The 10,087-nt window shown below is 42.8% G+C and overlaps 2 protein-coding genes across 6 annotated transcripts; both read left to right on the top strand.

Annotated features, from left to right (window-relative positions):
- The first annotated feature begins 276 nt into the window (after positions 1 to 276).
- On the top strand, positions 277 to 3,809 carry LOC143129594 (uncharacterized). 5 transcript variants are annotated; one of them, XM_076289923.1, is made up of 5 exons: positions 277 to 425; positions 1,180 to 1,331; positions 1,459 to 1,589; positions 2,298 to 2,556; positions 2,753 to 3,809. In XM_076289923.1, the coding sequence occupies exons 3-5, from the start codon at positions 1,587 to 1,589 to the stop codon at positions 3,472 to 3,474; spliced, it is 984 nt and encodes a 327-aa protein (XP_076146038.1). In that variant the 5' UTR covers positions 277 to 425; positions 1,180 to 1,331; positions 1,459 to 1,586; the 3' UTR covers positions 3,475 to 3,809. The 5 variants fall into 5 exon arrangements, with proteins under 5 accessions (XP_076146038.1, XP_076146039.1, XP_076146037.1 ...); XM_076289924.1 differs by having other exon boundaries at positions 1,159 to 1,331; XM_076289922.1 differs by having other exon boundaries at positions 277 to 597.
- Positions 3,810 to 4,179: 370 nt separating this feature from the next.
- On the top strand, positions 4,180 to 9,280 carry LOC143102567 (uncharacterized). The gene is made up of 7 exons (XM_076266287.1): positions 4,180 to 4,299; positions 4,918 to 5,091; positions 5,241 to 5,302; positions 5,635 to 5,710; positions 6,027 to 6,218; positions 6,430 to 6,658; positions 7,209 to 9,280. Exons 1-7 carry the CDS (start codon positions 4,291 to 4,293, stop codon positions 9,065 to 9,067), a joined length of 2,601 nt encoding a protein of 866 aa, XP_076122402.1. The 5' UTR covers positions 4,180 to 4,290; the 3' UTR covers positions 9,068 to 9,280.
- Positions 9,281 to 10,087: the final 807 nt, after the last annotated feature.

Here is a 10,087-nt window from a genome sequence, read left to right as displayed (position 1 = left end):
TTTCTGTGAGGATAGAGCTTGGAGTGAATGTGTGTGGATGTTGATAGTTTTAATATGGTAATAACTCACTGAAAACAGTAGTAACACCCTGGAAAAAGAAGAAAAAACAGGGTACGCTGTTGTTACTCCCATATTACCTGAAGCACAAATGTAGTGTAAGTAAATCCATCCAGGGTAAAACCTCCTCCGAGCCATCTAGTGGTGCTGCTACCAACGAAATATGTGCTGTTGAAGTCACATGGCCACAGTGAATAAAATCTAAGGCGTGACGAAACATTTTTTTCTCTGTAGCAACACTGAACAAGAGACTGTATTATTTTACGTTTTTTGGAAGAGACATGTAGCCTAGTCAGAGAATTAACGTTCGTTGAATGATAACAATCCTGGCAACTTGCCGCACCCGAAAGAACGTATACCTGGATGCAGTAAGTTCGTCCACTAACGCAACAACTTAGTGTGTGTTGTGGTGTCTTTTTTTTATCGTTAAGCTTGCCCAGAATGTGTTTATAAATTCCCTGCCTCTCAAAATATCTAGCGTATTAACATAACTTGCTTAATGTAGTGTAGATTCGCCAGCCGACTGGATGTCTTGGCCAGGTGGGTTAAATTGATATCATTAACGTTACGGTAGCGTTTGTTTCAGTCGTACGATTTTTTTTTTTTAAATGCTTTGATCTCTCCGCTTTACATGCTGTATGCACACTGACTGGACACAACGAAGCCAGTTGTAGAGATCTAGTGCTGGTCTCCAGCGCTAAATGCAGGGCAGTAATTTTGCTTCATGGCCTTTGACTGCAGACATTGGTGATGGCCTAAAAGCAGAATTATCCACCATATTTCCTACACAGATCTGCACATTCCCCGAGGGCAGCAAATGTTCAAAACGACCAGAAAGGGGATGAGATCTGCACAAATATGAAGGGCTATAAACATAACACTACAATGTAATAACCTAGCCCAGGGACTGGATTCTGGCATTGCAACCTGCTGAGCACTTAATGTAGCCACAATGTTATATTTTTAAAATCATAAAAAAAAAAGTATTTCAGATTAACACGAATAGAAAATAGTCATCATCTCTTGTCCTGTGTCATTATGCTCAAAGCAGACACAATAAGATTCAGTGCAATAGATTGTCCCTTTGTCTTGTTTGTGTAGTTGCTTGTTTGTTTGTTTCAGTGCAGAGATTGAAACACTGCATCCCAGTTCTTGTTGTTGAAGAAGCAGCTAGAGAGAAGCAGAGTCTGTCCAGACACTGACTCAGACTGAGTTCCATCAGCTAACACGTGGAGGCCCTTCAGAAGAGACAAGAGGAAAACAAACTCACAGAGGTATCACCCAATAGCTTGCCCAATTAGTGGGCCCAGGCGCCAAAACTGTGCATCACCCCTTTGCAGTGATTCAAAGTTCTAAGCAGATTATTGTGTGTGTATGTGTGATTGTGTGTTCTTCAATCAGTCTCAGAGCTCTTTGGGACGAGATTCATTGTGCAGAGGAACAGCTATTCACTGCGACACAGACAGAATCAAGACTTTTTTTTTTCCAGAGCCTGCAAGCTGTCTGCTCCAACACTCCAACTGAGCATCATGGTATTCCCTTCACTCTAATAATTGTTTTGCGTATATAAATATTGTTTTGCCGTTTATAACATACGTAAAGTAGGATGGTGGGAGCTTTTTGCACATGAAGTCATCCATGGGTCAGATCGGTATATAGAACTGACCCAAACATCAGCCAACTAGAACCAACAATAATGTGGTGTGTCACTGTTCTTTGTTCACTGCAAAAACTGCTTATCTAACCAAGTGTTATTAATTGTATTAGGATAAAAAATCTAGTTGGTATTGTTTTTATTGTTGGTATTGTTCACTGCCTCGTAAGATCATTTTGACCTAATTTAAGGGCAGCCTTTCTTATGTTAAGACGCCTTATGCAGACAAATTTGGTTAATGCAATGGCAGCCATTGTTCTTTGTTAATTTTGAAATATTGCTTAAGGTCAGGTGTTTGATTACCTTTTTAATCAGGCTTCTGCTCTGGTGAACAGCTGAAACTATTGAACTCTACAGGACTGCTATTTTAGTTTTTTTTATCAAGATACAAATGAAGATATGAACACTAATTTTGAAACAGAAAAAGTTTAACATTTGAAAGCCTCATACATAGTCTGTAATGTATGTTTCCACAAACAAATAGAATATTGTGGATTGTAATTTTCTGCTTGGATTTAACTTGGTTTTCTCTACTGTGGCCATACCACAACCCCTAACCTTTAACCACCATCTTCTCTTACTGCAGGAACGTGTGGACAGACGCACCCGGTTCCTCTCCCGTATCTCAGAAGCCAAACCCGCCGATCCTTCAGGCTCAGTCAGTAACACTGACAAGTCCCCACAGATGAGAATGGTGTCAGTCCGGCTGGAGGACTGTAGCCACAAACTGGGACCAAATGGAGTCTTTATTGTGCAAGGGCCGGTGCATCATGCTGGGGTTGAGGACAGTGATGAAGACGATGATGATGATGGAGATGGAAGAGATAGCGATTACATCCCTGACAGTGAGTATAAACGGTAGTTGTTGGTACATTACTGATTTGGCTATCAGTTGTTAGTTTGTGTTTTTAAGTGTGTCATAAAACCATAAACAAAAGAATGCCACTAGCCAATCAATGGCTTCAACAATGCAGTATGATAAGTTGTGTCAAAGCAAATAACCACAATTGGTGTAAAATCAGACCTCCTGAACTCCTCCAGGTAAACGCCTCCAGTATTGCTCTAGAGGGCGAGGCCGTGGCTCCTCCTCTGGAAAACGAACACACAAAGACCAGGGGACGTCGGCGAGCACAAGAAACTATTCCTGCAACCGGTGCCGCAAGACATTTTCTCAACTGAACCATCTCAAACTGCACGAGAGGACGCACACAAAGAGGGCGTTCATCAAAAGTCCGCGTGAATCTGGCGGAAAAGGCAAGACCAAGTCGACCCCAAGCACGCCCTATTCCTGTGATCTGTGCAGTAAGACGTACTCTCAACTCAATCACCTCAAACTGCACCAGAGAACACACAAAGGAGGACAAGAGAAGGAAAAGAGGAAGTCCAGTCAGACCCAGTCTAATAAGTGCGACCTGTGCGGGAAGGTGTTTTCAAGCCAAGCCTACATCAGCATTCACAAGCGAATACACACGGGCGAGAAGCGCTACAGCTGCAGTGTTTGCGGAAAAGCCTTCACCCAAGCTAGCGCTCGCACGGTACACCAGAGGAAGCACGACAAAGAGAGCTCCTCTTTGGCTGACGTTCGTCCCCAGCAGGGCCGCCAGAAGCGCTCAAAGCAGACTGTGGGGGGTGATGACCAGCAAGCGCAGAGTGCAGAGAGTCTCGAAACTCCAAAGGACGCAGAAACACGTGGACGTGTTGAAAATGGAGAAGAGTGCTCCCTGGACAATGCCGTCCCTCAACAAGAGGATGTTGCACAGTAACAGTTTCAAGATTATTATTATTATTATTATTATTATTATTATTATTATTATTATTATTATTATTATTATTATATGTTTTCATAGAAAGTTATTATGTACACACATTATGTGTTCAAGGAAAGTGTCCTATTATGTTATGTTATTGGCAGGCTTTTTACCATGCGAAGATATTCATACATTCATACAATTGTACACATACATACATGTATGTGGTATTTGGTCCAAGAGAACAAGTACACCAGTCTTAGCAAACGTATTTAATGTATAGTGTAACTAAAGTCCTGTTAGTTTGTGATGTGTTGGTGTTAAAATAAAACATTTTAAATGAATCATCATTCACAGCTACAAGTGTTGTCTTTTATGCGTTAATTATGAAAATATTCTGCATGCACAGGAAAGATTTTGCATGATTTCGCTAGTAGGGCTGTAACCATGGCTGCATCTAGGGAAATTACACATTAACAGGATGGAAGTGGCTTATGGGATTGGAATAGGATACCATTGCAAATTGAGGCAAATTGAGCTTATAACAAATAAGTTTACGTTTAGGCTATATTTTATTTGTAAGTTGCAGCTGACACGAGAAGACTGATACCGATTCAGACACAACTATAGCAGCCTGCATTGGCTACTTCTAACATCTGGGGGCGCTATGGATTATCTCCGCCATGTATCTTTCTATGAGTGGAGAAGAAGACGAAACAAAAGATGTTGGATATGTGGTGGAAGTAATTAAATAATACAGCCAAAATACAATTATCAGACTACACTTTTTGTTACACATGAAAGAGCGTTTATTACTTAATGTAATTTATCATGGATAACGTAAGTCCCTAATTTACGAGCCTTGCATTTCATTAGTCTGAGACACCAGGTAGATGCTGCAACGCAATTGTGGGTGATGGGCATGTTATTATTGTAGCTTAGTTTTTATTTTAACCATATTGACCGGTCATTTTTCGGGAAGTATAGGCTAGACTAGGCTACTTCAACTTCAGAGCACTACACTGTAGCCATGCACGGGTTGAGATCATTGAATAGTAGATTCTGCGTAGGCTAGGTTCTGAGTTGTGACAGATTGTCTCACCTGGAAATGTCTCAATAACACATTATTTCTTCAGTTTCTTATACATGACCGAAAAAGCACATACTGTGGACGCCTGACCAAACGCTGAATTAGATCTGTCCCAAAGATTACTTTTTAAACCTTACACGGCTCTGGATAGCTCATTAAAAAAAAAAAAATCATCATCATCTGTCCAGCAGTTTAATAAAAACTAAACAAACAATCCCACATTTTGTAGTAACATGCTGCTATTGCCTAATATTAGGACCTCTCATAACACATGCAAACTTCATGACTGATGCCATTTCAACTTTCTCCCAGGATTCAAATATGGGATTACTTTGAACATTCTGTTTCTATGGTTTTACTTTTTGTAGAGCGAAGGCTTAAACCTAGCATCCCAAGTCTTGTTGGAGAAGCTAGAGGCGGAAGCAAATTCCAACCAGGCACAAAGTGATCAGATGGAAGCCAACCTGCTCCTCAAGTTAGAAGTGGAAGACCTGAAGATAAGACTGGAGGACAAGGAAAACAGACTCACTCAGGCACAAGATGTAGGTGTCCAGTTTTCTATGTGTTCAGTCTCTCCTTGTGTTCTCCATGTCTCTCACTGATTCAAAGCTTGAAGCAAGTGTGTGTGTGTGTGTGTGTGTGTGTGTGTGTGTGTGTGTGTGTGTGTGTGTGTGTACCTGCTCCCCAACAGACTATCAGGGCTCTGAGAGATGAGGTCAACTCACTACATGAGCGTCTGGATATTGAGAAAAGGTATGTGGGCCTTGCTGAGTGTCACAGCCCTGTTCTGTTTCTTGGGCACAGAAAAGAGGTGCATGAACATGCTCATGCTTAGCATCTTGTGTTCTTTAGATCATGGGATTAGTGTGATTGCAAATGTTAAAGCGGCCCTAAAGAGTTTATTTACCTGAAAAGAATGTTTCCAAAATAATTTTGACATAAACTCTTATTGGGTGAATGGCCGTGCCTTAAGTCGTTCTACAACAACTAATGAGTTGGGCATCTGTCGCATATAATTTAATATGATATACATTCTTATACGATGTTAACAAACAAACAAACATTCTGCCATTCATTTTGCTCAGGAAGTACCAGAACCTGAGGGAACAACTGTCCCAGAAATCACAGTTTGTTCGACCTGACAGTGAAGACAAGACCGCGGTATTCCCTCCTATCAGCTAACTCGTTCACGTTGTTCTCTGTAAAGCACCTTTTATGACCACCACACTGCCTGTTGATAATGTGAATTGTTGATGACAGTATGGTAATGAGCAAGAAATTGAAATCCAGTACATCATTAGAACACCATCAGCCTTTCTTTGTACAATAATACAAACACAAATATTACACTTCAAGTCAAGTCAGGTCAAGCCAATGCTTTGCAAGTCATGCAATACATGATCATCATGTAACATATCATGGTGACGGAGCATTGTTGCACCTGCAATAACGTTCCCTCCCATTCTTTTCTGTTTAGGCTTGTGTAGATCGACCCACCCTTTTCCTTTCCTGTGTGTCAGAGCCCAACCTCACTGACCCCTCAGGCCCACCATCATTTCTAGCCCAGTCCTCTACCACAGAGCCTTCTCCCACATACCCATCCTGCAGTGGTGATGTTGTGGAAAGGGATTGGCACACAACAACAACAACAACAACAACCCAAAGCGACGTAAGGACTGACATCATCTTATTTTATTTTATTTTGTTATTGTCATATTTATTTGCCTGTGAAATGCTCAATCTTCATGCCACAGGCACAGTTCCTGAATTTCCTTAAATCCACTATTTCCATCCATATGTTAGGTATAGGTTACATTACTGTACAGTAGTATTGCTTTGCATTGCACTCTCTGAGAATCTCTCCCACCCTTACTCAATAGGTAGACCAATGCAGACCCTCAAAGCCAAACCCCACTGCCCCTTCAGACTTGGGCAGGAACACAGGAAGGTCTCCACAACCTTTCCCACTGAGGATGTTATCAGTGAGCCTGGAGGACTGCAGACACAAACTCCAGCCAAATGGGGTCTTCAATGTACAATCACTGGGACATGACGATGAAGATGAAGATGAGGGTGGTGATGAAGATTATGCAGATTACACTACTGAAAGTAAGTTGTAGCTATAGATCCATTTCTGCTCTCCAGATGATCAAAATACTGCAAAAATGGGCATATATTGTCGGTCATATACGAAACATATGGATTGGATTTGGAAGGAATTGTGATAGAAGGTGAATGGTGCAAAGGTGAATGGTGAGAGTTACCAAATAACTGTAGGTGGTTTGCCAAGTGGTGGAAACTTTTGATGGGCAGCCGTGGCCCACTGGTTAGCACTCTGGACTTGTAACCATATACCCCGGGCCGCGGCTGAAGTGCCCTTGAGCAAGGCACCTAACCCCTCACTGCTCCCCGAGCGCCGCCATTGTAGCAGGCAGCTCACTGCGCCGGGATTAGTGTGTGCTTCACCTCACTGTGTGTTCACTGTGTGCTGTTTGTCTTTCACTAATTCACCGATTGGGTTAAATGCAGAGGCCAAATTTCCCTCACGGGATCAAAAAAGTATATATACTATACTATACTACTATACTATGGCAAAATCATGCTGTGCTATGATAACATCATGAGTTTTCAGAAATATTTACCATCAAATGTCTTCCAGGTGAGAGATACCAGTTTGGATCTGAAGATGGTCCCTTTCGGATTTCAGTTGAAGAAAAGACAGAGTTTAAAAGAAGACCTTTGGCGAATCACCTGAAATTGCACCAGAGGATGCACAACAAGAAGCTCCTCCTCAATAGTCCCTGTGCACCTGAAGGAGAAGTACGAGACCAGGCGAAGCCTAACGAAGATGGTGGCTTTTCCTGCGACCAGTGCAGTAGATCATTTTCTCGATTCAGTGACCTTAAACGGCACCAGAGGACGCATCAACGTTTAAAATCCAGTAAGATCCAAGGTCATAAATGCGAGACATGTGATAGAATTTTTTTACATCCTTCAACTCTCCGTATTCATGAGAGGGTGCACACCAGAGAGAAACCTTACACCTGTACTGTTTGTGGAAAAGGGTTCACTCAGTTAGGCAACCTTAAAGCACACCACAGAAAACATGAAAAGGAGTCCTCTTTGGGTCACGCCGGCATGCAAACTCAGGACATGTCCGGCACATCGCTAGAGGATCAGAGCAAGTACGAGGACAATGGGAAGGTCTCTCATATTGACTTGCTAGGACTTCGTCGGAAAACCCACACGGAACAGAGGCCATATGCTTTTAGCGCTTGCGGAAAGGCATTCTTTCAAGCGAGTAGCCTTCGAGAGCACATTCGAACACACAAGAAAAAGAAGTCCGTGGTTGACAGTGCCCTTGAACATCGGGCTGTGACCAGTGTTGCTCGTCCAAAGCCCCACAAGTGTGCCGACTGCAGCAAGGCTTTCTCTTTCAAGGCTCAGCTACAGGTCCACCAGAGAAAGCACACCGGCGAAAAACCTTACGCTTGTGACATTTGTGAAAAGGCCTTCAGTCAATTAGCCGGTCTACAAGTGCACCAGCTAATGCGCCACGACAAAACTGGTAAGCTGAGAGTGTTTGAGTGTGACGTGTGTGAAAAGAAACTTCCGAGTTCATCTGCGCTCCTAGCCCATAAGCAAAAACATCAGCCAACAAATGCGAGAGAGAAACCTTACTCTTGCACCCTGTGCGAGAAGCAGTTCAGCCTGCTGGATTACCTCCGAAATCACGAGCGATGGCACACCATGGAGAAGAGACATCGGTGTTCTCATTGCGAGAAGACATTCATGACGCCATCGAAACTAAGGCAGCACATGCCAAAGCATACAGGGGAGAAACCCTATTCTTGTTCCCAGTGTTCGAAGGCCTTCAAAAGTTCTTCTGGACTTAAAGAGCACATCAAAATCCACACAGGAGAGATGCCTTATAAGTGTTCCATCTGCAACAAAGCGTTTAAGTCCTGGTCGAATCGCCAGGCCCATGAGAGAATTCACTCCAGAGAAAGACCCTACCTCTGCCACTTCTGTGGCAAGGCATTTCGGGACGGCAGCAGTCTTAACAGACACCAGAAAACACACACTGGTGACAAACCGCACGCGTGCACACACTGTGGCCAGAGGTTTTTGACATTGACGAACCTCAACAGGCACCAGCTGCGACACACAGGGCAGAGGCCTCATCTGTGCACCGTGTGCGGTAAGACATTCTCCCGCCCGGAGATCCTCAAGACACACCACAGGGTCCACACGGGAGAGCGACCCTACTGCTGCACCATCTGTGATGAGCGCTTTGCCTACATACAGAGCCTACAGTCACACCAGAAGAGAGAGCACCAGAAACAAGAGCACTCTGCAAATGGCAGGCATCAGCGTGCTCGGTGTGTGAAGAGTTCTGAAGCACTACTAGGCGTAGAAAACCACAGACCAGGTATTCAAAATGGAGGTGCATTGGACGGCATTGTTGACGGCGCTGCGTCTGATGACCAAAACAGACTAACTGATCTAAATGTTTGATGCTTATCGTTTTTGGTGATGGATAGATTAGGACTTGACTTATGTTTGTTTTTTTTCGTGCAAAGGGATGCCCATCATCTTACCTTGGGACATATCTTTCTTGTAGGTTTATATATGTTCAAAATCTTATGCAGTGTTGGAGCATTTACATTTCTTAAACATATGGCTATGTCTTCACATGCACACATGCACTGTGGTGGGGACATTCTTCCTTGTATTGTAAGGTCAGAAAGAAAAAAGGCCGCACTTTGCATATACGTGTTTTATTGCACACTGAGGAAGGCGCTAAGCCGAAACGCGTCTGTGCAATAAAACACGTATATGCAAAGTGCGGCCTTTTTTCTTTCTGAGTTAACATTTAAGTTTGGCCAAGCACTCTAAACATAAGAGACTGAGTGAAGCTTCTACCATATACTTGTATTGTACGGTCAAATTTTCAGGTGTGACAACACGTTACACTTCCTTCTGTACGTGAGTTTTGAGAAAACTGCAGAAGTCCACTGAGTACGGCGTATGTTCAGCTGATTGTACTGCATTTGCAGGTGGTGCTGGATTTTGCAGGTCGAAGTAACCCACACGTTTGACTTGTCAGGCTGCTTAAGACAGAATACAGATCTGTTTCAGTGTTTTGTTCTTGCCGCCAGTTCCAATTATCATATTTACATATTAAATTATCAAAATATTCTGTATTCCTAGTGATCTTTTTGTGCATGTGCATTTCTTTCTTGAAATATGTTATGAGTAACATCAACCTATTTATTCTCCCTATGAGACCATGTCTTTTAAATTATGTACATATTTAGACATTTACATTAGGCTTGTGTGCAGAATAATAACTTTTGATATAACCTTATGTTAACAGTAGAGTAGAGTGATAGAAGTGAGGCCTGAGTAGTAGGCCTAGTAGTAATTCACAGACAAAAGAGGACTGAGGTGGAGGCAGTATTCCAAAATACTGTGAGGGAAAGGCTCAGGGTGAGCCTGAAGATGTCCAGAGCTTTAATCTGAAAATGTGTTATG

The sequence above is a fragment of the Alosa pseudoharengus genome, unplaced genomic scaffold, assembly GCF_046254945.1.
Source record: "Alosa pseudoharengus isolate Yale_2024_CS ecotype anadromous, Long Island Sound unplaced genomic scaffold, YU_APseudo_1.1 YU_APseudo_1.1_scf_1, whole genome shotgun sequence".
Taxonomy (NCBI): Eukaryota; Metazoa; Chordata; class Actinopteri; order Clupeiformes; family Clupeidae; genus Alosa; species Alosa pseudoharengus.
This window is presented reverse-complemented; position numbering and strand designations above follow the sequence as displayed.

What these genes read in the sequence shown, in the direction of transcription:
- LOC143102567 (XM_076266287.1), top strand. An exon ending in GACTCACTCAGGCACAAGAT is followed by an intron (nt 5,092 to 5,240) that starts GTAGGTGTCCAG and finishes GCTCCCCAACAG; the next exon opens with ACTATCAGGGCTCTGAGAGA. An exon ending in TGCAGATTACACTACTGAAA is followed by an intron (nt 6,659 to 7,208) that starts GTAAGTTGTAGC and finishes AATGTCTTCCAG; the next exon opens with GTGAGAGATACCAGTTTGGA.
- LOC143129594 (XM_076289923.1), top strand. An exon ending in TAGCGATTACATCCCTGACA is followed by an intron (nt 2,557 to 2,752) that starts GTGAGTATAAAC and finishes GAACTCCTCCAG; the next exon opens with GTAAACGCCTCCAGTATTGC.